Source organism: Microcebus murinus, chromosome 11, assembly GCF_040939455.1.
Source record: "Microcebus murinus isolate Inina chromosome 11, M.murinus_Inina_mat1.0, whole genome shotgun sequence".
Classification (NCBI taxonomy): domain Eukaryota; kingdom Metazoa; phylum Chordata; class Mammalia; order Primates; family Cheirogaleidae; genus Microcebus; species Microcebus murinus.
Genome location: NC_134114.1, coordinates 8277796 through 8304646, shown reverse-complemented (window position 1 = coordinate 8304646; position 26851 = coordinate 8277796). Strand labels below are relative to the sequence as shown.

General features: G+C 43.1%; 1 protein-coding gene across 3 annotated transcripts in view; it reads left to right on the top strand.

The window, feature by feature from the left end:
* Window positions 1-26851, top strand: part of CTNND2 (catenin delta 2) — an 862752-nt gene that overhangs the window by 682299 nt on the left and 153602 nt on the right. For all 3 annotated transcript variants that reach the window (XM_076007934.1, XM_076007935.1, XM_012790278.3), the window contains exon 12: window positions 4133-4316. In XM_076007934.1, the coding sequence (XP_075864049.1) occupies window positions 4133-4316 (184 nt within the window). The remainder of the gene's footprint in view (window positions 1-4132; window positions 4317-26851) is intronic.

Here is a 26851-nt window from a genome sequence, read left to right as displayed (position 1 = left end):
AGTGTTTGTCACTTAAATTAAAATGTATTTTAAATGTAGTTACAAAGTTTAGCTGGACCATCCTTCTTATATCTTGTTTACTGCCACAATGGAAGTTGGAAAGAATATGAGAACAAATGGAAATAGGTAAGAGAGGAGTAACTAGAGAAAAGTATCGTAAAAGGCATGAGGGAAAAAAATGAGTTGATCCATTGTGGAAAAGCAAAGGGAAAGGAACGAGAAGGGGAAAGGAACAAAAAGAGAGTGTGAGTTTGAGAGAAAGGTAAGATATATTGTCTTTTAAAAAAAAGGTATGTTTTTGCATAACAAATTACCCCGAAATTTAGCAGCTTAAAACAGCAAATATTCATCTCTCCACAGTGCTATGTGTCAGGAATCTAGGAACAGCAGATTTGGGTGGTCCTGGCTCAGGGTCTCTCATGAGTTTGCAGTCATCTTCCAAAATGGCGCTCTCAGATGACTGTGGCTGAAAGCTTCTGTTCTTTGCCACAGTGGCTCTCCATAGGGTTGTTTGAGGGTCCTCAGGAGGTGAAAATTGGCTTCCCCTCTAATAACAATCCAAGAGAAAGAACTTGGAGGAAGCCACAATACGTGTTTTATGACCAAGACTCCAGTCGCTCATGGTCACTTCTACCATATTGTGTTGGTCAGAAGTGAATCACTAAGATCAGTCCTCACGCCTGGGGACAAGGATTAGGCTCCATCACTTTGAAGGAAATGTCAAAGAATTTGTAGACATATTTTAAACCACCATGGAAGAAAGGGAGGAAGGAATGCAGAGGAATTTAAGCAAAACATCTATTTTCTATTTGTTCAGAGAAGACACCTAGATATTTCCAGTTTTCTCCTCTAATCTTTCTCCCTTCAGCCAAGACTAATATGTGTGTGTGTGTGTGTGTGTGTGTGTGTGTGTGTGTGTGTAGCAGGAAGCATGTGGAGTTCCCAGCTGTTTCTCAGTTTTGATTCCTGCCAGACATATCAACCTTTATCTCAATTTTCCCCAGAAACTGTTGCTTCTACACTCAAGCTTAGTCTCTGTGTCCAGAGAATCTAACCCAAACTCAAAGTTTTGAGGATCCCCTGCAACTGGTTTGCTAAATTTATCCCCCGATAAAAAGTTCTGCCACATTACATCCACTTTGCCAAGTTATCATCCAGAGGGGATAAAGTTGTTCCTGGTAGAGATTCACTGTTGTTCTGACACGTTCAGGAAGCGCTTGTGGGTTGCGGATATAAATTAAGATAGAAGGTTCAGAGATACGGATCAAGTGCTGTGATAAGTTCATTGGAATGTGACTCACAGGTGGAGCCAGTCTGGAAAGGTGGAATGAATGTGAACTTCTGTCCCTGCATGATGCTGAATTAGGTTACACTAATTAAAGAATTATCGAGAAAGGTGAAGAAGATAGAACAGCCCAATAAAGAGCTATCTCAGATCATATCTTCTTTTGCATCCTTTATTTCTTGTCAGATATGAAATTAGGCCTTTACTTTTTCTTTGATTTTCCTCCCTTCCTTTCCTTATCTCTTTTCTGCTTCTTAGAAAACAGTAAAACTAGCTTTATTCTCACAGAAAGCCTGTAAATTCTTTTAAATTCGTTGCATGTAAAAATGAGAAAGTTGGCCGGGCGCTGTGGCTCACGCCTGTAATCCTAGCTCTTGGGAGGCCGAGGCGGGCGGATTGCTCAAGGTCAGGAGTTCAAAACCAGCCTGAGCAAGAGCGAGACCCCGTCTCTACTATAAATAGAAAGAAATTAATTGGCCAACTGATATATATATAAAAAATTAGCCGGGCATGGTGGCGCATGCCTGTAGTCCCAGCTACTCGGGAGGCTGAGGCAGAAGGATCACTCAAGCCCAGGAGTTTGAGGTTGCTGTGAGCTAGGCTGACGCCACGGCACTCACTCTAGCCTGGACAACAAAGTGAGACTCTGTCTCAAAAAAAAAAAAAAAAAAAATGAGAAAGTTTCTCTTTTGCTACTCAGATTTTAGAGAAAATGTATTGTGCAGAAAAACATATTATCAATATGTTAAAGCATTTATAAGCCTCAGTTTTCAGGTATTGATATTTTAAAATCAGGATTTGGGAATAAAAAAATTAATATTTTGTTTGTGTATTTTTGCACTGTATGCTTAGAAGAACAGGTATAAATGCATTAACATGATATTCTCTTTTTAAATAGAAACTGATGTTTATTTTCCATCAACCTTCTTTCATTAACATGATAGTCTTAAAAGTTATTCTCAAATACTGAGGTAGAAACTAATTTCTTTTTAATGTGCTTTTGTAAACTGAAAAATCAATTACTTTACTATAAAATGATAACATTTGTTTGAGACTACAGATAAATGAAGGTAATCATTTGATTATCAAAATTTAGTAAGGCATTTATTTCTTAATAGATAAATAAGCAACTTTGCATTTTATTTAAAACAAGGCAAATGCATATGTAATATTCCTAGTATTTCAAGTCAGTCTAAAACAGAATATATTCTGAGCACCTTCTGTGTACCATTGAGCAGTTTTTGAATACCCAACTTAGGATACTAAGGGCAATACAACATGTATGGAAAATGGTCCATGTGCTAAAGCAGAATTGGGCAAAACTTTTCTGTAAAGGACCAGATACTAAATTATTTAGGCTTTGTGGACCATATAGCCTCTGTCACAAATACCCAACTCTTCCTTTGTAGGACAAAAGCAGACATAGAAATATGTAAATGAAGATACATGGCTGTGTTCCAATAAAACTTTATTTACAAAAACAAGTGGGCCAGATTTTCCCTCAAGTTAACCCCCTGCACTGTATAAATTGATTTATAGGTACTGGACATCAAAAACATTTTGTTTCTTTTGCATTCACTTAAATAAAATTCCCAGTAAATGTTACTTCTAAAGACAGCTGAAAGAATTTGTTTCTATATTAGTCATATGTTTATAGAACTTTATAGTCACTTCATTTTTATAGTCCCTTATTTAGTTATTAACAGTCATATTTGTATTATTCATGCCCTTGGATAGTTCAGCATGTGCAAGGCAAGGAAATAATAAAGCAAAATTTTAGAAATAAATGTGTTCCATTTATTCATAACAGAGTAGATGGGACAAAATCTCATCTCATTAAAATACATTGAAAGCTTATTAAACAAAAAAGCTGGAAATGCTATTACTAAAGACAACCACAGTATTTTATTTCTAATAACTGCAGTGGTGGTGCCTGTTTAGGTTGAGGGAGCATACAGGCTTTCTTTCAAAGGAAAATGGAATATTATTCTCTGTTTCCTTTTTCTTTATGTGTACTGTTCTAAACGAAAAACAGAATAATTATTTTAAAAGCATTTTCAAATGATGTTACATATGCAATGCTTATGACCTTTTCTAGAATTAGTCTCATTTCTAAAAATATTTAAAAGCCTAAATCATCATCCGTCCTTAACATTTTGCTTTTGCTCTGCCTACATGAATTACTGTTGCACTCTATCTATTTGCAGACAGACCCTCTACTTCCTACTGCCCCCGTTGTCATTATTTAAGAGGGAACATTCTGTCAGCCCTCCATGACCATTGCTTTCAGGCAAAAGCTGACAAAACTGTCACAAATGACAATAAGTTTCTATTGCTTGTTGAGCCCGTTGTCATCAGACCTGCTGCTGGATTCTCATAGTGTCCTATCCTGTGGTGACTGGTTGCGTGTGGAATCTAAGTGAATCAGATAGACCACATGTGCACACTGAGGTCTTGGGTGAAACGAAGATGCTCTGCTAGTCCATTTCAAATAATTTTCACATCTCTTTGGTCTTGGTTAGTGTTTGGGAACTTGGATCCATTATATGAATAGTGAACAGAAGCCTGGTTGGCAGCCTAAATCCAATCAGATCTCTCATCCTCAGTTAGTCTGCATGATGAAATAAAGGTAATCATGTCACAATTGCTCTGCTCCCCCCATCACATTTTCCCAGCACCTTCTAATGGGTTCACAGAGATGTTCTAGAATTAAGGGCAAGCTCTAGGGTGCGTGCCCACACTATCTTAATCCTTCCCGCCAGTGCCGTTAACTCAAATAAGGAAAGCCGTTCTGCGAAGAGAAAAACTAGCAGCCACTCAAAATCTCTCTTTGTGTGTCTCTTGCAGGAGTCCTTTGGAACCTCTCGTCATGCGATGCACTGAAAATGCCAATCATCCAGGATGCCCTGGCGGTGTTGACCAACGCGGTGATTATCCCCCACTCAGGCTGGGAAAATTCGCCTCTTCAGGACGATCGGAAAATACAGCTGCATTCGTCACAGGTGCTGCGCAATGCCACTGGGTGCCTAAGGTCAGTCCCGTGTCATGAGCGCCTCCTCCTGCTGTCTTCCTCTGGGCACACGTTTTCCCTTGCCATGACTTCAGTTGCTGTTTTACTCAGGGTCTGACTGTTTCGAAAGGTGAATATTGACGTGGCAAGGGAGTGTAAGAATCTAATATAAAACACTTCTCATCAGGTACTGAGCAAGTATGGGCATCTTCCACTCCCCTGTATCTACGCCAGTATTTGACTTATTTAACATGATTTCTTAGGTCTAGGGCAAATAAAAATATTTTCATTTCAACCAAAAATAAGGTTTTCTTTTTTACTGAAAACAATAGTTCTTGGTTATGTGTTATATCATGCATGTGGACTAAGCAGGCAGTCCAGTTGGTGGGGCAGAGTCTCTGACTGATAGGTAGGCATGTCGTTAACTATCACCAGTAGCTATTTTCTTTTTCTTTTAACTCTCCATGTGACTGTAAGAACCTATTATTCTTAGAAATAGCTTTTTAATAATACCTGTCATAATTGATGTTTTTTTTAAATAAGAAAAGCAGAAAACGTGTTGTAATTCTCTCCTAATGCATTTTTACAAAAATCATCCCCCCAGGAATCCATTGAGATTTCTTAGAATCAACTTTATGTGTTGTTTAATGTTTGCTCGTAGGAAAGAAAGTAATAATCAAAATATAATTCTCCTAAACTCTAGAAACTGTGCTCCCAAGAATGTTGTTTTTTGGCCCAAAGTTGGAAATCTCTGTTGGATGAAGTTAAATGATGAGATGAGGGTAGGTAGGGGAAGAGTGATTAAAAACACCTAGGCAAGTAATCTATATTTTGGAAGTAAAATGTACAGGATTGCTTTAGCTAGGCTGGATCAAAGCTGCCATTTCTCCTGCAGTTGATCAGTTTCTAGGTATAAAAACCAGTCTCTGCTGAGAAGGAATAAACTCACCTCAGTGACATTAATAATAATCATCTCATGAATATTTATAACGATGCTCTCAGCCTCTGGTGGAGAGGGGCGTGTATGTTTGTGTGAATGTGTGTGCATATAGCGAGAGAAGATCCTGCCTCCATGAATATCTGCACACATTCATGGGCAGGAATGGGAATCCTATGACAATTCTGCTTTTCCTAAAGGTCACGAAATAATGAACTTTTGACATGATTTCTCTGGCTAGGTTTTACGTAAGACAAATGTACAATTCTTCAAGGCTCCTTATTGAGGAATCCGTTTTATAACCTCTTAAATTCTGTTATCCTTTAGAAACCTTCTGTCCCACCAGAAGAAACATAACCCTTCCAAAGCTGAAACTGTAGGCCCTTCCGAACTCACATACCTGACTTTTTCTATGTAAGTTATTTGCAACGACTTAAAGTGTTTTTCCATTCCTAGCACCCTCTGTTTGCAAAGAGTGTCATCATTCCTAGTAAAGACCGTGGAAGAAAGTGCCTCAGAATCAAGTGCAGAAGTACAGTCAGTAAAAACCTGGTTGGCTGTCAGTTCAAATTCTTTCTGGATAATATAGTAGCATAAATATGTCTTCGTGATATTTGAAAAGATGTAGGCCACCATTCTATGAACATATATTCTGCATCTTTTGCTAAGAAAGTAGATGAAGAAGGTAGACCAGTGTAGGTTCACGGGTCCCCTCTGCATGTCATCTGGCTGAGTTTAGAATCTGGGATGTGACCTAGAGCATAGTTAAGTCAGATTAGGACTTTATCCACTCATCTAGAAGCTTGACCCTTATTGCTTCTCTGCTGGTTAGGAGTGACCACATCATAGGAAGCAAAAAAGGAGGACATTTGGTTTGGAAAGAGTTTCTTGTAGCCAATTTGGGTTTCCTTAGCCAGAGTGCAACCAAGTTTAGTGATTTCATGCTTTGCTGAATATATCATGTGAGTGACAAAGCAAAACCCATCAATATATAGTGAAACATTTTATGTCTTAATTCTTTAAACTTCTACACTCCTACAAAAAGAAATATGATTTCTCCTCCCTTGCTTGAGTTTGTTTGTGAATCATTCCATGTTGATGAACAAGTTGGACTAGGAGAAGAAGAAAACGGCCCTGGGAAGGGCTGACATGAATCCATCAAAGACTCTGCAGATGAAAGTGTTCAAGGAATTTCTAATATTATTCCCCATTTACTGAGAAACAATGTTTGCAGCATACCAAAGCAACCACAGATGTCTATATCATGATAGAAGACTTTAGATTTTAGTATATGTTTGCATTCTGGGTTTTCCAACAAAGACCTAGCTCTTTATTCACATTAAAGAAATTACTTCCTGCACTACCCCTGCCTTCCAGCAGTTTTAGCCCATGAGCATTTGCTGAGCACCTTCTGTGTGCCAGGGAGGGGCCAAGAAGGTGGAGATAGAGCAGCCTCCACCCTTCAGAAATTCATAACACAGTGGAAGAAATGACACCCATGCATATGTCCTAGTGGCATTTTAATGCTATGATCAGGGTAGTACAGAAGGGAAAACTGGGGAGGGAGTGACTGACTCAGCCAGGTTTGCTCAAAGAAGGCTTAGAGGATCAGGGGAGGTTTGGCTAAGCACAGAAAGGACTTCACCGCTGGCTGCAGTGGGAAAGCATTATGGCCAGAAAGAGTAGCCAGCGTACTCTACACAGCCCTGGGAGGACTTCAGGGGGATTTGGGATACATTGTCAGTAGAGACTGGATTTTTAAATAAAATTGAAGTGTTTTTAGTCACCAAGTCCTTGTCTTGCAAGGGCCTGAAAGTCCCACTTCACGTGCATTGTTTATTCTCACACGCATTGTAAGCTCCATAAGCTCCTGTTTACTGAGTCATGACGCCAGTGCTTGGACCACACCCTGACTGTGGTCCCAGACCATTCCCACTCTACCACAAAGAGGAGACGAGGAGTTAGGTGAGAGGAGACTGATAACAGATCTGCACTTAAAATAGTACACAACCACCAACCAGCTGATGAATGGGAATAGTCCCCTTTCTTTTGGTTCCTCAAATTTGCTTCTTGAGATTTACTGAGTGGCATCCGTGTGGCCAACATCTGTTTTGCCTTCAAATTCCAGTTGTCTTCTCCCCTCTTCCTTCTTTCTTACTTCACATTCTCCCATCCTAGATCTTAAAGGATGTAGTGATTTGCTGGCGTAGACAGAGTTAGTCACTCAGCCCCACACAGCTCCCTTGTCTTCACCTCCACCTTTAATCTTCATGTAGACAACTGGAGCTATGGGTGCCCTGTTTTGTTTGAAGATAATAATACTAAGCCAGGAATGGTTATGGCTCATGCCTGGACGCCCAGCACTTTGGAAGGCTGAGGCAGGAGGATCATTTGAGGCCAGGAGTTTGAGAACAGCGTGGCCAACATAGTGATACCCATCTCTACAAAAAATAAGAAAGATTAGTCATATGTTGTGGCATGCACCTGTAGCCCCTGCTACTCTGAAAGCCAAGGCAAGAGGATTGCTTGAGCTTAAGAGTTGGAGGCTAGAGGCTGCAGTGAGCTGTGATTGTGCTGCTACACTTCAGCCTGGGCAACTGAGCAAGACCCTGTCCCCCCCCCCAAAAAAAAAACAAACAAACAATGAGACTATATTTTAAGGCATGTGCTAGATAATAGTGTTATATTATCTTTTGAGTACTCAGACTCCTCCATTCTTTTACAGATGACTTTAAGATGAGTTGATATTTTGGGCTTATTTCTAGAGCTATTATTTCAGAGATATATAAAGAAAATAAAACTCCTTTCCTAGGATAGTATTTCCGAAACCAGTGTAGCTCACAAATCCAGCGGAAGGAGCGTATGTTAGGTAAAAGTAAATTTTTCTTCTCTTTATCAGAAATCCTTACTCTTGATTTTTGTTCCTAACAAGACTCAGTCTTGTTTATGTCATTTCAGGGTGGGAAGCAGAGGTTAAGAATCTAAGCAATTGCTCTTCTAAGAATGATCAGATTTTTATTTTTCAGGAAAAAAAAGGCTATTCATGCAAAATGCACTGCTCTTAAATGTCCAAAAGCTTAGCAGAGAGGAATTTAAGTCAGTAAAATATGCCTCAGTGTTAGTAAGCTAGAGTCTGAAAAGCTGACACTACTGGATCTTTAGACAATTTCATGCAGTCTGAATAGACTCTGTCCAGTTTCCCAGGCCGCCCCCTTGGCAGTAGAGGGTGTACTGATATCAATGACGGCCCCCCTCTATCCCCAGGTCTGGGACTAGAGAAGGAGGCAGGCTCTCGGGGAGCAGCCTGAAGAGGGGACACACAGGCAAAGGCCTTCTCTGAGAAGGATGGTGACTCTTCATGGAAAGATACCGTATCATGTTGACATAGCAAAATTTTAAGCACATGTGAAATACGAAATGAAAAGTTAATGCCCTTAGCCCTTTTCCATTTAAAATTCATTTTGGGATAGGAAATGGAATTTTTCAAAAGCAGATCTATCTATTTGTTCCTGAAGTATCTATCTGTCACTGAGGAAAGAGGACAGAAATGAAAAAAAAAAATCTTTTAAAGTTTGTTGCAGGAGTGAGTTGATAAGAGTGATGACAGGACTGGGGGACGCCAGGCGGTGTGGGGCGGGTGGGGACAGCCGGACTGGGGCTGTGGGTGGTCAGCACCTGGGGGGATCTCTCTGCCTTCTTCCCTCCCCCACCCCAGACACGAACGCTTCCCTTCTGCCGCATTTCTTCCTCTTGGCTAGTTCCTTTTGCTCCAATTCTGCCATATTCAAACTTCAGATTCTCACAAAAACTATTTAAAAATATGGGCCCAAAATAAATATGGCAAAATGTTGGAAAGGCTTAGGATATAAGAAAGAGTGAGATTATTTTGTCAGTCTTCCCTTCTTTTTGTGGATGAAGGAGTCCCAGGGAAATGACTTTCTACAGCCCAAGTCAGGCTGTTCAGACCTTGAAAGAGATTGAGCTGCGTACTAACGATTATTGCATTGGCACTGTGTAATCAAATTCCTCTCTTAACCTTTGGGAGACATGATCATCACCTTCAGCCAAAAACGTGTACTGATGAACCATGGCCTGAACACTGACCAGTGGAGATCTAGCTGGCTCCAATTGTGGACAAGCTCACGTTGGCTGAGGTCGCTGTGGTGTGTTGAATAAATGTCCCTCCAAAATTCACGTCCATCTGGAAGCTTATTTGGAAATAGGGTCCTTGCAGATATAATTAGTTACTTAAAATGAGGCCATGATGGATAAAGGTGGGCCCTAAATCCAGTGAACGGTGTCCCTGTGAGAAGAGGACATATGTGTGGAGAGACATGAGGGAGAAGGCCATGTGAAGATGGGGCAGAGACGGGAGTGATGCAGCCACAGGTCAGAGGACCCAGGGATTGCTGCAACCCCCAGAATGAGAGCAGGCAGAGGAGGATTCTTCTCCAGAACCTTCAGAGAGAAGATGACCCAGCCGACACCTTGGTTGGGTCATGATTTGGCCTCCAGAACTGTGAGAGAATAGATGTTTGTTTGTTTGAAGCCACTCAGATTTGTGATACTTTGTTCTGGCAGCCCTAGGAAAATAATGTGGTCACCCCAATGAGAAATGAGAGAGGGCCTGCAAAGCAGGGGGAGCCGCCTGAGGACACAGCACAGGGGCAAGAACGAGGTAAATAACATAGAGACGCTGCCTGTCCCCAGACAGAGCCACACACAGGAACAAACAACCAGATAGGGAGATGTTTTTCTCTGTGCACAAGGCTGTTTCCCTCCATAGCTTGGGTACAAAACAAAACATTACTTGTAGCAGGATTGAGCTCTGCAAGCCCAACTGTGGCTGCCTTGGCCAAAGAAGGCCCAAGTCCAGCCTTCTGACCAGATAACCATTAAATGAGGGTCTTCCCTGCGTGGATCTGACTTCCGTGTGTTCTGCGCTCATTTATGAGCCGAAATTCCCTTTTCCTCCTGACTTTGAACCAGCTTCTGAAGGTTGCGCCTGACACTATGGACAGCCACAAGTCACTCTCCGTTCCTACACAAGGGCCGTGACATGATGCAAGTATCATTTAAGGAAGTCGACTCCCACAGCCTCGTATAGAATGAATGATTTCTGGATTCACGGTGAAACATGATTGCATTTCCCATTTAAAATATGACAGATCAATATCCTAAAGATCCCTGTCATAGCCATTCCCATCATTTCAGAGTGAACTGGAGGTAAAGCCTTGCGGAGCACCTGTTTTTGTACCTTTTAATCTAACAGCCAGCTCAGTAGACCAGCTCCACTCTGCATTGCTGTGTAGCCGTGTTCTCTTTAGTCATGGGTACTTAGGGCTTCATCTCCAGCCAAGTATGTGCATGAGGCCGCTTTGCTCACTTCCGCGGCTCATTTCCCGGTGCTGCTGAGCCGTTTATTTATTTTTATGATTCTATTCCCTCTTCAGCATCTTGTCCTGAAGGACAACAATATACAACCCTAATTTTTTCCATCTATCTTTGTGTACACAAGAATGTTATTAAGCCCGTCGAAGTATCTGTGCTGTGCCTTTGCTTACGAGTATAATTAAACTCAGACCCTCAATTAGTCATTTTAACCCATATAACGGATGAGCGCGTGGTCCCACGGTGCCACTAATTCTAGAGTGACCTTGAGAAAACCCCGCCACAAAGTAATGTTAATGATAATCACACTCTGGCTGGAAAGCTCCAAGGACATTATTTTATCCGGTTTGCTGTTGCATTAGCCACAGGTAAGAAGAGGAATTACTACTATTTTTATGTTAAGTTTAGTTGGCTGCCCATATTATTCATCTGCTTAAAAGAATTGTTTTTATGTCACATGAAGAGCTCTGGACTAGCTTATCCTGGTCTTCACCAAGCAAAGGGCATGTGTCACTGAATTGGGCACAATTTGTCCAGGTTCCTAAATAGGGAAGGGACTTTGTGTGCATGCAGGAAGAGGTGGGACGCCCATCACTCACCCCTCTCCCTCCCCATCTTCCCAGCCCTGGTCCCGGGCAGTGGAAGCTCCTGGCCTGGGCAGTTCTGCACCCCTGATCAGTGCGTCTGATAGGGATGTGACGTGGTGTTGCTGAGTCACAACTCAACAATGAGTGTCCTCTTCACAGGGGGAACAGGTTCATTCAGTGAGGGGAGAAATAACGGGGGATCCTAGGAGCTCAGCAGGGAGGTGGTTGACTGCCCAGCTCAGCAGCTCCCTTGGTGATGAGGGCGCAAAGCTCCTATGGTGTACCCCAACACTTCCAGCTCACTTCCTCCCGGCCCCATCAGAAGGAGGTGGCGGTTTACAGAGCCATCCATTGCCTAACAACACGGACACATTCTGAGAAATTCATCACTAGGCAATATGGTCATTGTGCAAACATCATAGAGTTACACAAAGATAGATGGTACAGCCTGCTGCACACCTAGGCTATATGGTCTAGACCAGGGGTCCTCAAACTTTTTAAACAGAGGTCCAGTTCACTGTCCCTCAGACCGTTGGAGAGTACACACTGTGGGCCCGGGACAAGTCGGCTACTAAGCAGGACAGGCAGTGGCGGCAAAAACACCTGGAGGGCTGGATAAATGTGCTGGGCAGCCTGTATGTGGCTCGTGGACCGTAGTTTGAGGACGCCTGGTCTAGACTGTTGCTCCCAGACTGCAAACCTGCACAGCATGTTACTGTACTGGTGAATACCCTGGTCAACTGTAACACAGTGGCAAGTATTTGTGTATCTAAATATATCTAAACACAGAAAAGGTAATGCGTTACCATGTCACTAGGTAATAGGAATTTTTCAGATCCATTATAATCTTATGGGACCACATGATCTAACATCGACCCAAAGGTGTGATGAGTGCATGATGGTCTTTGCACGAGTTTGCTCCAGCTACCGTAACAGAGTACCATAGACTGCATGGCTAACACAGCAGCGATTTATTTCTTCCCAGTTCTGGAGACTAGAAGTCCGTGAGCAGGTGTTGGCAGGGTTGGTTTTCTGAGGCCTCTCTCCCTGGCTTGTAGATGGCTGTCTTCTCCCTGTGTCCTTATATGGTCTCTCCTCTGTGTCTAAATTTTCTCTTTTTATAAGGATACCAGTCATATGGGATTAGGACCCACACTAAAGACTTTATCTTAACTTAATCACCTCCTTAAAGATCCCCCCTCTCTAAATACAGTCACATTCTGAGGTACTTGGAGTTAGGATTTCAATGTTTGACACCTGTGCAAGATGTTTAATTAGGAACCAACACCTGAGAAGAAAAATGTGCGGGAACCAGAGAGACTGGGAGAGCCATTAAACCATGATGCAGGGCTGACCCCAAATGAATGCGAGAAGGAGAGAATTAGAAGGCGGCAGGAAGGGAGGAAGGAAGGGAGTTCAGCAAGACATTGAGTTTTGGGGCTCAAAGTTGTCCGTCAAGGAGTCCCATATTTTTCAGGAATGCATTTACCTTATCGCTGCTGCCGACCTCAGCCACTGGCAGGGAGTACGGGTGGGAAATGAAGGCTGGGCGTGAAAGCTGACACAGCGATGGAGTTCAGGGGGTCCAAGGTCCATTGGTCAATGACACGCTCACAACCAGAAATTTGAGTGGTGCATTTTCACGGGCAACTCATAAGCCTAATCTCTCATCAGCACTTTCATTCTCTGTAGACTAATCTCACAAAACCACCGGTTTATCACCAGAAGGTTGCTTGGTGGAATCCAAACAGGAGGTATAAGTTATGTCCGCTGAAAGTTTTGTTCTCTCAACATACATTCTTTTGAGCCCCTACTTTGTGCCTGGCCGTGTGGTGGGTGCTGTGGCTACAGTGCAGAGCCCAGTGGAAGGGTCCCTGGAGTTTGCAGTCCAGTGTCATTGAGACAAGACGACCTGCTGCATCCAGGTCCACGTTAGGCTGCCCCAGACTACACAATTTGGGGTATGTTTTCCCTAATGAATCCCTCAGAAAACAATATTCTTTTTTTTTATTTTTTAATATTTCCATGGCTGACCAACCTCCCCCTTACTGACAAATTCTTTCTTTACATAAACAGTGTTTTACAGTTAACTGGCTTATGGTTTATATCTTGTAGCTCTTGGGCTTTTTTTCTCTTCAGAATTTCACGCCTCTGTTTTCCATCACAAAAAATTTGGAAAAGCTTTATTTTTCAATTCTTTCGGAAGGTCCTTCTGCTCCCCCCCCCACAAGGACTAACTATAATTGTGCAAAGTTCTTCCTGCAATTTTTGTTCCACGAAATAGTAATGGGAATTATTTCTTCCCAAACATTATTTTAAAAAGTGAGAGTATAATGATTTCTACATGAATATAAATGATTAATATAAATGCTCCATCATGCTATTCCCTTTTAAAGTTTTCATCACTTATTTCTGTGAAGTTTAATCTACTTAACTATGAAAATATATAGGCTCTAACTAAGACTTGTTTTAAATTTTGTATTTTATAATTTAGTTGCAAATATGGGCTTCTTTTAAGAGGACAAGCAAATATTTAATTTTATCTTTTTCAGTGTGAATAGTCATTCTTCCTATTAGAATATGAATATTCAGACTTTTCCATTAGTATGAACAAATTACTTCCTCTAAAAAGATTCAATTGAAAAGTTTAGTTAATTCCCAATTGGTATAAAATGATGTTTAGTATTTATTTCTATAAAACACTGGGTTATAGGGTGTTAGTTCCCTAATAAATAAAAAGCTGGCTCATTCTTAAAATTCTTCTTTTTGATATTAAAAATATAATTTTTCTTCCTGCTGCCTCCCAAATTATATTACATTGCATAAGAAGTAGCTTCCCTGGAGGAAAAGCAAAGAAACAAGTCTATTAACCATAAATTGAAAAAGAAAGAGCTTGCCAAACAGTTTCATTTATTTCTCACATACCAAGCATCTCCAGCATTTTAACACATCTATTTTCATGCCGTTTCTCCTTTCCCTTTTCAAAGTGGCATTATGTTACAACAAACAAAGCTGGCATTTACCAGAGATGGGACAAAACAACCCATGAGTGGAGTACAGCTCACAGAAGAACAAGCAGGTTCTGTGTGGGGCCGAGTCCCTGTTCATTATCGTTAAATGAAGATCTCCAACTAGCAGGCATGGCTCCTCTTGGAGGAAGGGAAACGTGAGCGATGAGAGCCACAGAAAGCAGGTAGACTGTGCCAGTTCAGAGACCTCGGCCTGTGCATTCAGAGAGAAGAGCTGCATGCTCGAGTCTGTGCTGTGCGTTCTGTTTCCCCCACTCTCTTTATCTGAGTCTGGTCGGTCCTTAATTAACAAAGAATATTTGAAATAAATTGTAGTTGTCCCTTAGTTGACCAAGACTATTTGAAATAAAAGAGTAGAAAAGTCTTTATGTGCCATTCTGTTCTCACAGGCCTGCTTCCCTGGGTTGAAGACTTCGTCATGTCCCTGGATGGGGCTGTAGAGATGTCTGTGACGATTTATTTCAGGGTGTTTGACAGGTGGCTGCGGGGTGAAGGCTGAGCGGGGTGAAGGCTGAGCGGGGTGAAGGCTGAGTGGGGTGAAGGCTGAGTGGGTTTTCCTTTTCCCTGGCTTCCTCTCCATCACCCTTTGGAGCTCTGATATGAAATAGCCAGGAGTAGGGTCTCTAACCGTTGACTGCTGAAGGCGGTGTAGGGGGGTCTCACAGGAAGCACAGGTGTTTCCGGGGTGAACAGAGGGAATCTGCACTCGGTTTCCCACAGAGCTTGACGGAGCCCCTGGTTGCCTCTCTGGGATGGGAACCTCATCATTTCATAGTTAGCTGCTCATTCTGGAGACGGAGTATTGGGAAACGTCTAAAAGTAAAAATCATTTTTCCTTAAGTCTTTTCAGTAGGTTCTTGTTCTAGGCTGACAGAAGCTTCTAGAAACACCCACTAAAATTTTTTCCTACAGCAGAGAAAAGCCAAAGGGAGGACAACCCTGTCCACGTTTCATGCTCAGACATGTTTTTGCCTCCAAAATGTTTAAGCAAAGAAGGAATATTTAGTAATAATACGTGCAGTCGGTTGAAAACCTTCCACATTGCAGTTTGCAGGATGTTGGGCTTCTCCATCTGTGTCATAAATTCATTTTCAGTTTTTCAGTCTGCTAAGTAAAAGGACAGACGCCAGGACTTCAGATTAACCCTGCGTCCTTCATTATTGTTCCGGAGAGGTACAAGTACATCATTATTCCCGTTAACAAGCACTAAACCAGGAAGGAAGATGTTGTGCGGCTGATGCACTGACTGGAGCTAATGAATCCCAATAGCTAATTACACTTCTCTTAGGTAACTTATTACCAGAAAGTAGCTGCATTAGCACAAAGATTTTATGTGAGAGTGGCTGTGCCCAGAAAGAGCCGGGCTGATTAATCACCCCCCATAATTCTCCATAATAGTCCTGTCTGGACTTCCATGTCCAGGCCATCGTTCTTCCCGGGGTTACATGTTTTCTGCCCTTATTTTGGACCAACAGTGTAATTGCTAATTGCAGGCTAATTTATATAAACAAACGAGGCCAAATGAAAGCATTGTCACCATTACTGGTAGTTACCGCTCACAGAGCTCTCTCTATTTTGTACAAGTTTGGATTCAGTGGTTGGAGCAAATCAAGCTTGCTGCAAAAAAATGATGATTTCAGGTGAGCAAAAGCATTGTGTCCTTTAAAAGCCTGCCAGGAGGCGTGGCGTGTGGCCGATGGCATTGCTCAGGGTCTGCCGGGGTGGAAGGGCGGCATTTCTTCTTAACTCGTATGAAAGCAGTGCTGCTGATAAGTTTCTTCCTAGGACATAAAGGAACTTTACCTATTTCTCCTCTGCAAGCAGTGCTGTCATCCTGGCTAGCAAACACGGTTAAATGTCATTTGTCCTTGACCCCTGTCTCTCCTAAGCAGCTGAAAGAGGCCGGCACTTTCTGAGTCAGGTAGAGCCACGAGTCCAAAGCAGAACCTGCAGTAAGAGGGTCACAAAGGACCTGATGCCGGGGCTTACTAGGATTTTCCGGGGTTCATCCCTATTCGAGGGGAGATCTTTGAGGCAGATGAGGCTCCTGTTTCTCTCCAGCGCCCAGCTGGGATCCCCTACGAGCTCAGATGGAGACCTTGGGAAGGCTACCTCTCTGAGCACCTCCCACCCCACGGGGGCCCAATGGGGACGACAGGTCAGAAAGGCAGTGCCAGAGCACCATGTGGCCCCCGGGGACAGAGACACTGTTGGAGAAAAGGGTCTTCTTACTTCTTATCTCACCTGGCCTGTAAGCTTCCTCCTCCTCCTTGAAAACCTGCTGAACTTGAAAACTCTGATTCAGGTGAAGCCCAAGGCCAACGAGCACAATAAGCCACCAACATCAGATGAACCTGGCGAATCTGGCCAGCAGCACAAACGAGTCCCTCTACCCAGTGGGCACTTTCTATTCTGACTCCCTCGTGAGCCCCCACCTCCCTGGCATTCCCTTCCCTACTCTTTTTCTTTTCTTTCATTTAGAAAAAAAGTGCAGATAAAATTTACATAATGTAAACTTAACCATTTAAAAATGAACAGCTCAGTGGCATTGAGAATCTTCAAAATGTAATGGAAACTCCATCTAGTTCCAATACTGTCATCACCCTGAAATGAAACCCCATACCCATTAGGCAGTTACTCCCCTTTCCCCTCCCCAAGGCCCTGGCAATCACCAATGTGTGCCGTCTCTATGGATGTACCTGTTCTGTGTATTTCATACAAATACGATCATAGGATATATGGCCTTTATGGCTGGCATCGTTCACTTAGCACAATGTGTTCAAGGTCTACCCATGTGTAGCATGTTTTAGTACTTCATTCCTTTTTATGGCTGAATAAGATTCCATTGTATGTATATAGTGCATTTTATGTATCCACTCACCAAATTGATGGGCATTTGGGCTTTGTCCACTGTTTGGCTATTGTGAATAATGCTGCTATTAATCTGCATACAGGTATTTGGGTAGCCATTTTCAATTCTTTTGGATACGCACCTAAGAGCAGAGTTGCTGCATTGTATGATAACGCTATGTATAACTTTTTTGAAGAACCGCCAACTGTTTTTGTATGTCTACCTCCATCACCTTCTCTGGTCTAGACTCCTGTTTTTCTCATGTTATCTTCCTTTCCTTTTGTCCCTTCATTCTAGGGAAGTTTTTTTCTCCAACTGCTGTGTTACTATGGCCTTTGTCTTTATAGTACTCTCCCTAAGTCCTTAAACGAAAAGTCCTACACAACTGTTGCAGTTTCATTTTAAAACTCTGAGCGCTGGTGTCAACCTGTTTCAGCTACATGGACAAAGATGGTCCACGTCGCATGTGGGACCCTCTGCCCCTCCTTCCCCGTGTTTGCAGTGCTGGCCTCTTTCCGGTTGCTCTGTACACCTGCACACACGACTCCCAGCACCCAGGGGACTTTGTTCTCTCTTCTTTACCTTTCTATCTCCACTTAAAGGTCTCTTATTCAAAGAGGCCTTCCTGAATACTCCCGTCCCGCGTGAATCGGGCCTTCTTTAACGCCTTTTCAAACCATTCTGGGCTTTTGATCCAGACCTTCTCACACCTTGGAATGATGTCCTCGCCTGTGTGCTTTGTGTTTAAGGCCAGTCACTCCACAAGCTACATTCTCAAGTACGTGAGGATCATGTCTTTCTATGTTTTTTTTGTTTTGTTTTGTTTTTTTCGAGACAGAGTCTCACTCTATTGCCCAGGCTAGAGTGCCATGGCATCAGCCTAGCTCACAGCAACCTCAAACTCCTAGGCTCAAGCGATCCTCCTGCCTCAGCCTCCCGAGTAGCTGAGACTATAGGCATGCACCACCACGCCCGGCTAATTTTTTCTATATATTTTAGTTGGCCAATTAATTTCTATTTTTTTAATAGAGACTATGTCTCACTCTTGCTCAGGCTGGTTTCGAACTCCTGACCTTGAGTGATCCACCTACCTCGGACTCCCAGAGTGCTAGGATTACAGGCATAAGCCACCTTGCCCGGCTGAATCATGTCTTTTATCGTCATCAATTCTCTTCTGGCAACACCTGGCACCTTGTAGACCCTGGATAAATAACTCCTGCCTGAATGGCTGAGTGAATGAATGAATCTGTGAATGGCCCTTCTCTTTCTGCTATGCTGGCTAATAATTGTCCTGTGCTAATTACCACTAAGGCAAGGAACCTGTTAACTCTCTTGGTTACTCATCAAATATTCCCAGTTGCAAAGGTAACGTTCTTGCATGATCACCAGTTTCCATGTGATATTAATTTCTTGATTAAAGCCAACTTACTTGTTTTCTGGGGGTGTGTTTGTGATACTCCTGCTAAATCTACCATATTAACTGGTTTTATCAAACAGCAGAATATCTGTTCTCGTGGACAGTCTTCATTGACTTGTGTAGTACATTTCGTCCTCGCAGTTTGCTCACACCACCCGTGGTTCCTGTGCTACTGAATCCCTCATTCACTTCGTCTGAAGGAAGCTGTCAGGCTATCATCTTATCAGCACAAATTTTTTTAAAAATCCATAAGTAATATTACCATAGTGCTTTATGGACAAAAATACCTCTTTAATACCTCAAATCAGCACTTAGTTCTCAGGGCCATTTTGTGAATGATATATTATATGTTTCTCCAATTTTGAATACAAAAGAACTGAAGCTCGGAGTATCTTAGCAGTCTGTCCTGGAGCTCATGACAGAAAACCACAAACTGAGACTCAAACCTAGGCTCTCGAAGTCAGGACGGGCTGTCTTCCCCACGCTGCTGCTGCCCTGCCTCAGCCGTCAGCACTGAACACGCAGCTGGCCGCCCCCACCCGTAAACGATGACAGCAGACAGAGCCATCCCACCCTCTCCTTCTTGGCCAAGTGCCACATCAACAGCTTAGATAAAATGGTCTTTCATTCCACACAGACGTATATTGAGTTTCTAGTATATGCTCAGGACTTTGACAGGTACCCTAGAAAACAAAGATGAGTAAGACGTGACCCTCACCATCTAAAAGAATAGAAAGAAACCCAAACCATGGTGCATAATGGATGTACTTAGTGACAGATAAATAAAAGTTCACGCAGAATTGCTGGAAGGTCCCTGGGGGAGGGGACCATGGAGTCTACCTGAAGCACTCTAGGAAGACACCCAGAGGTGTGTCCTGGGGATGCAGGAGAGTTTGCAGGTGAAGGGGCAGAGGAGAGTGGGCCAGGCCACAGGATCCGCCTGTAGCAGGCCCACCACGCATGTTCGGTGACATGCAGATGGCCCAGTGTGGCTGGCCAAGGCATGGTTGGTGGGGGAGACCTGGGAAGGGTCAGGTCTGTGAGGAGCTGATTGTTGAGAGTGAGGGTCATTTGGAGGAGGTTTCTTTATTTTTGTAAACCACGTGGAACCACGGAAGCTTAGTTAGCTGGAAGAGACAGGAGGCTTGCAGTGGTTCCCGCAGGGTGGAGAGGGACAAGTGGAGCTGGCAGAGGGCCAGCGGGGTCCCATGATACACTGGCCTCATTTGCAGATCCTGGACTGTGTCCTAGCATCCCACTAGGCAGTTCAGTCGGATTCTCTATGTTTGAGACGGGTATGATGTTGATGTGAGGTCTTTGTATAATTAATGTAAAATCCAAGCACAGAGGGGCAGGCATGCACATCTAGATCCGAATGGAAACCCACTAGCTGTGTGATCTTAGGTCACTGTAGTAACCTCTCTGAGCCTTAGTTTTTCTACCTGTGAAGAGGTATGGGCTGATCACGAAAGGCCGAGATGAGGGAGAGGTCAGGGAGGCTAAGCTGTGCAAGGTTGGATCCCGCCTTTATGTTAAATTTAGACCATATGCTCATCATGGATTTTTTGCATTGATTTTGATGAAAAAAATATAGCATTAAAATATTATTTAGCACAATAATATGAATGTACTTAACATTACATTTAAAAATGGTCATGATGATAATTTTATGGTATGTGTATTTTATCATAATTTAAAAATGTATATATTATATGATAATTAATGGGTTTTTAAGCACCCCCCTTAAATGTTGCACCAAGTGAGGGCCTCACTTGCCTTACCCTAGTCCTGCCTTGTAGTCATGCACAAAACTTGCTTGGTGCGTGGCCTGACCAACGGGAAACTCACTTTAACCAATGGCTGCTGGCTCTGGACCACAGCGTTTCTGCTGAGGCAGCCGTCGTGCAATTATAGAGAGTCTTGGGACCTGCTGGGAATGATCAAGGGAGAGTTAGGGGCTGAGCACTGAGTCCCCTTCTGCACCTTGGGCCTGGGATCCTACACACATCTCTTTCCTGGGGAAAATTTGCCCACCATGAGGAGCAAGGTACCCCAATGAAATAACCTTTTTAAGACCTAGATCATCTCAGCTCAGATGGAGTCCCTTCATCCAGGGAAAGGGAGAGATGGCAATCCCTTGAGAGAAACATAACTTCTTCCTACCAACTCAGAGGACACCTGTCAGCCTCTGAGACCTCATCCTCTGCCTCCATTTCTGTGGACCAAAAGAATGAGCCCAACGGTCTTAACATCTCCCATGTCACCAAACCACAGTAACCATTACCCCGACTCACTCAACCCTTAGTGTCCCAGGATGTAAGGAGGGTGCCAGCTGGGTCCTGAGAGGAAGCAGCAGCCAGCAGGTCTCAGTGGGGACAACCAGGCTTCAGTCAGGCAGCCAGAACTTGAGCCAGAGGCAGTGGGGTCTCGGGCTACTTCTCCCTGTTCCCGAGCCAACCCACCCTCTGTGGCCTCACCGATGTCTCCTCACAGGCTGGTGTTAGGATTCAGGGGCCCTGAATATACCCCTTTCCTCTCCTAAGTTCAGGAACAATTGAAAAATAAGACAAAGACCACAGATAGATGGAAACTAAGTAGTCTGCTTACTGGTGAAAACGCTGAGTGGATATCACCGCTTTCTAACTATAGCCAAAAGGTAGGATAAGGATATGCTCATGGAAGCCCCTTGCCAGTGCAGACTGGGGATGGCTCCTGTAGGAAAGCTGGGATTTGAAGAGCTGGCACTCCCACACCCCACCAAGATCACTGCCTCCCGCAGTCTCCGGGTGACTTGTTACAGATCAGCTCCCATGAACAAGAAATCTCAACTAGTGGACGCCAGCGCTTCATCACCCACCAAACAATTCGCTCTTCCCTCCCTCTGTTAGGGGCTCTCATGAGTTAAATTATGCATCTTCCCCCCAAAATTCTTATTTTGAAGTCCTAACCCCAAGTCCTTTAAAAGGTGATCTGATTTGGAAATAGTGTCATTGCTGGTACACTTAGTTTAGATGAGGTCATTAGGGTGGGTCCCAATCCAGTACGACTGGTGTCATTATAGAAAGGGGAAGTCCAGACACAGAGGCACACACAGGAGAGCACCACACCATGTGAAGATACAGGCAGAGATCAGGGTGGTGCTTCTACAAGCCAAAGAACACCAAAGATTGCCAGCCAACCACCGGAAGTGAGGACAGAGGTATAGAATATATTTTCTTCCCAACCCTCAGAAGGAGCCAAGCCTGCCAACTCCTCGATCTTGAACTTCTAGCATCCAGAATGGTGAGACAATAAATTTCTGTTGCTTACACCACACAGTTTGTAGTAGTTTGTTATGGCAGCCCCAGCAAACTCATACAGGGGAGAAAGTGTGTGGGAAGGTTAGGAAAAATGAAGCCAGGAAAAGACATCTTCCACCTAACGCTATTGGGGCATTAGCTGAATTAATATAATATAATAGCCCTCTGTGCACAGCACTGGCTTCTTTACAGTTTTTGCTCTTATAATCTCTTTGCCCTTTGCTCAGGCTCATGTGCCTGGGTGAGAAAAAGTCAAAGGGGAAAGAGGAGAAGGAGGTCTTAACTGCAGGTCTGGCCCTCGTATGCATTACAGACTGCCTCATCCAGCCCTCCGGAAACACTAGGCCACTTTGCAGGTGGAGGAACTGAGATCAGACAGATTACATGGATGCCCAAAGCCAGGCAGATAATAAAGGATTTTAAACTTGACACCAGAGCTTTTCTGCTATATCAGGCTGTCTTATGGAGTATAAAATACTTCTGTCCTTTAGAAATAGGTAACAATATTTATAAACATTGTGTTACACAAAATCAGGACCTGACCAGGTAGAGGTGTGGAGGCATTCCTGGTGTGCTCATCTTTCTGGCTCTTCAAGAATCCCCATTGTGCTCAACTGCAAGCTCTCTTCCTTGAAATTCCTATAACATGCTTGAGATAAGAGCGTTATCTGGTCTGTTTCTAATTTCTTTGTGGAATAGAGCTAAAGAAAGAGCAGGCAGTAGGAGGCTGTTCTATTGCTGGCTTTCAATTTTATTTCCTTTCTGTGGCTAAAGTACATTAGTATTGGCACCGTTTAGTCCCTCTGTCTCCTTTTCATTCTAGCAAGTTATCATCTCTTTGACAGATGTCTTAGACTGTTTTGTGCTGCTATAACAGAATACCACAGACTGGGTAATTTATTAAGAACAGATTTTTTTTCTTCCAGTTCTGGGGGCTGGGGAGTCCAAGGTCAAGGGGCTGGCATCTGGTGAGGGCCTTCTTGCTGGGTCATCCCATGGCAGAAAGCAGGCGGTGGGAGGGCAAGAAAGAGCAAGAGGGGGCTGAACTCGGTTTTATAACAAACCGACTCTTGCGATAACAAACCCACTCCCATTCATAAGAGCAGTGCCTTCATTACCCAGTCACCTCTTGAAGGTCCCACTTCTCAACATGGTTGCATTGCGGATTAAGTATCCAACACATGGGGGACACATTCAAACCATAGCAACAAGCAAGGAAATCATTTGCAAACAGCTGTGCATATTCCTTCACAGACCAAAACTGGCTATGGCTGAATATGTGGAACCTTTGAGGGCTGCCGGCTGCCGGCCTGGGATCCTGTGTGCAGACACAGCTGGCCTGGGACACCTGTCTGGTTTCTCCTAACCCTATTTAGAGTTTTTCCTCCCTTTGTCAGCTTGCCTGGCTGCCTGCTCTTCCCACAGCTTGCTTTCTTGCATGTTCAAACTCAATCTATTCAAAGGCAATCTTTATCAGATCTGTAACTACTCTTAGAATAATTAAGCATCCTCAGAGAGTAGTTTTACTGAAGATACCTTCCAGTGACTGGAGTCTCTAACTTCTAGCTTTAGCTCCTTTTATTCACCAAGAACCATCAAGAGGGAACTATGAGCACTTAGGAAAGAGGTAAAGTCAATCACTTTAAACATGCAATTATCATTAATTACTCTGACCTTTTCTATTATTGCGTGCACTAACACTTTATAAAATGAAAAAATAACAGTATTGCATGCATGTGGCTTAAAGAGCAATCACACAATACTGAAGGAATAAAATGAGTATTCCTCCCTCCTTCACCCTTCAAACCCAAAGGTAAATTGGTTAACTGTTCTCTGTGTGTATTTCTAGAAATTGTTTTTCTGCTAAATCTGGCATGTAACACTTTCAGTCTGTCTACATGTTGTCTCCAACACCATACAAAGATAGATTCTCCTATACATTGCATGAGCTTCTGGCATGGACTATGTTTTTCCAGATCCTGCTTTCCATTGCATATCCCACGTGACATCAATAGTTGTTTCGTAGCTGGGAATGAATAGGCTCTCTTCTTGCCCTTTCTTCCCATGTGAGTTTGGCATCACACTAGGAACTGGAAGAGTTGGCAAATGTAGATACAGATGTCTGCTCAATGCTTAGTTCTAAAGAATCATTATTTGGCTGTTATGAGTAAGTTTGAACTTTATTAGCAAATATAATGTTAGAAAACAGCTTAGCACTTGGTTTGCAAAAGCAATTATTAGAATGTAATCAGAGAGGCCGGGCGCGGTGGCTAACACCTGTAATCCTAGCATTCTGGGAGGCTGAGGCAGGTGGATTGCTCAAGATCCGGAGTTCGAAACCAGCCTGAGCAAGAGCGAGACCCCGTCTCTACTATAAATAGAAAGAAATTAATTGGCCAACTAATATATATAGAAAAAATTAGCCGGGCATGGTGGCGCATGCCTGTAGTCCCAGCTAGTCGGGAGGCTGAGGCATTGCATGCGCCCAGGAGTTTGAGGTTGCTGTGAGCTAGCCTGACGCCATGGCACTCACTCTAGCCTGGGCAACAGAGTGAGACTCTGTCTCAAAAAAAAAAAAAAAAAAAAAGAATGTAATCAGAGAGCATTGAATTCACATTAATCAATAGAAGATGATAAATAAATGAACAAGATAATGTGTTTACTTTATTTATTTCTTTTGAGGTAAAATAATTCTTTGAATAGAAGAGCTCAGGAGTACTTTGAGGACAGTCTTGAGAACATACTTCCTGAACCTGTCCCTTTCCCTTGGACAGGTTGAAGAAGGCAGATTATTATCATGTTTTCCTTAGATACCAATTTATGCCCAATTGTGATGAAAACCATAGTCTGACCTCCTGTGGTAGGTCAGACCCTCAGTGATGTCCATGTGCTAATCCCCCAAAACTTGTAAATATATTATGTTACATGGCAAGGGAAAATTACGGTTGCAGATGGAATTAAGGTTGCTAGTAAGTCGACCTTTCAGTAAGGAGGTTATCCTGGATCATTTGAGTGGACTCATGTAATCACAAGTATCCTTACATGTGGAAGAAGGCAGAAGAGTGTCGTGGTGATGTCATGTGGGACAGACTCACCTGGCTTTGAATATGGGGCAAGGAGCAGTGAGCCAAGGGATGCAGGTAGAAGCTGGACAGGGCAGAAAAGAGTCTCCTCTAGAGGCTCCAGAAGGAACACAGCCAACACCTTGATTTTAGCCCAATGGACCCATTCCTGACTTTTGTTCTCCAGAATTGTAAGATAATAAATTTGCATTTTATGCTACTAAGTTTGTGGTGGTTTGTTACAGCAGCGATAGGAGTCTAGCACACCCCCTCTAGCCTTTCTAGGAATGCAGTCAAGGATGCAGGTACCCAAGGCACAGGGAGGCGGGCAGAGGCTTACACTGCCACCACAGCTCCCAGGTCCTCCCAGCTGGGTCAGGACACACACAGACCCAGTTTCACATGTGGCCTCGGCCTCACGTCACTTACAAAGAGGGAACCTGTGGTTGACAGAATAATGGTCCCCAAAGATGTCTTTACCCTCATCCCTACAACCCATGAATGTATTACCTTACCTGGCAAAAGAGGCTTTGCAGATGTGGTTAAGGTTAAGAGCCTTGAGATGGGGAGATTGTTGAAGATTATCCCATTTGGCCAAATCTAATCTCGTGAGCCCTTTAAAGCAGAGAATGTTCTCTGGCAAGAGTCAGAGAGCTGCAACAGAAGAAAAAATGAGAGAGATCCCAAGCATAAAAGATTCAATGTGCCATGGCTGGCTTTGAACATGGAGAAAGTGGACCATAGCCAAGGAATATAGAAGCCTCTAGAAGCTTGGAAAAGTCCTCAGCTGACAGCCAGCCAGGAAACAAGAACCTTAGTCTCCTACAACCACAAGGAGCTGAATTCTGCCAATAAGCTGAATAAACAAGGAAATATTTTCCCCTAGAGCCTCTAAAAAGGAATCTATCCCTGCTGATATCTTCATGTTAGCCCTGGAGACCCATGAAAGACTTCCAATCTGTAAGAAGAGAGAACTGTAAGATAATTAATTTGTGTTGTTTTAAGCGGCTAAATTTGAGGTAATTTGTTATAGCAGAAATAGAAAACTAATATGAAGTCATTTTGGCCATTAAACATCTCCAATTTCATATCCACATAAGTACCTAAAAGGTCATATTTTTCATGAGCAATGACCTTGACATGAGGAATATTCTGAAAAAAATAATTTTGTAGATAAAGACTGTCTTGCTGCCACATATCATTGTTTTGCTTGCGAGGAGATCTGTTGTTAGCATGCTTGCAGAAGACCTGGCTAGTTGTCAGTCATCTGCTTTATTTTCCAAAATCATCCTTCCTCCCTGCACCAAAGTCAGAGAGTCGATGGCAGACCTGTGGCTTACTTGTCGTCTTCACAATTTATTTTGCAAGTGCTCACCTACAAGTACAGGGAATTGTAAAACAAAGCTTACAGTAGTCCCTGTTAAGTTTATCAGGATTAACTTTGTTCTTGGACATGATGAAGACATAAGCAAGGAAAAGCAAGGCAACTCCTGAACATTTTTGGGTCTATTTACCATTAGTAGTCTTTTCCAAGCCATAATTTACTTTAGACCATTAGGTACAGATTCTTGACTAAGCTGGCATGAACAAAATCAGATTTGTATGTTCTGTATATCAAAGTTGGTAAAGTTTCTGCCTTTTAGATCACATTTCCCCTGCAAAATGGAGACAGCGTATGTTAATGAATAAGGGATGAACTATTGAGTGGATTAATTCCTCATATAGTTTCTCTGTCATCCAACTCCTCCCGACAAATCTGGAATAAGTGTTTTATTTATGGGATTTTACTAGAGATGCAATGGGAAGCCTTTTCAATTCGACAAACATTTATCAGACTGTGATAAATGCTAGTGACTTATAGGTGACAAGAAACGCACATCCCTGCCTTCGTGGGTTTTGCAGGAAGGAGGGCGTAAGCAAATGGATAACTAGGGTGAGGGCTGTGAAAGGGAGCCTGGAATGAGCCCAGGGAAAAGGAATTTA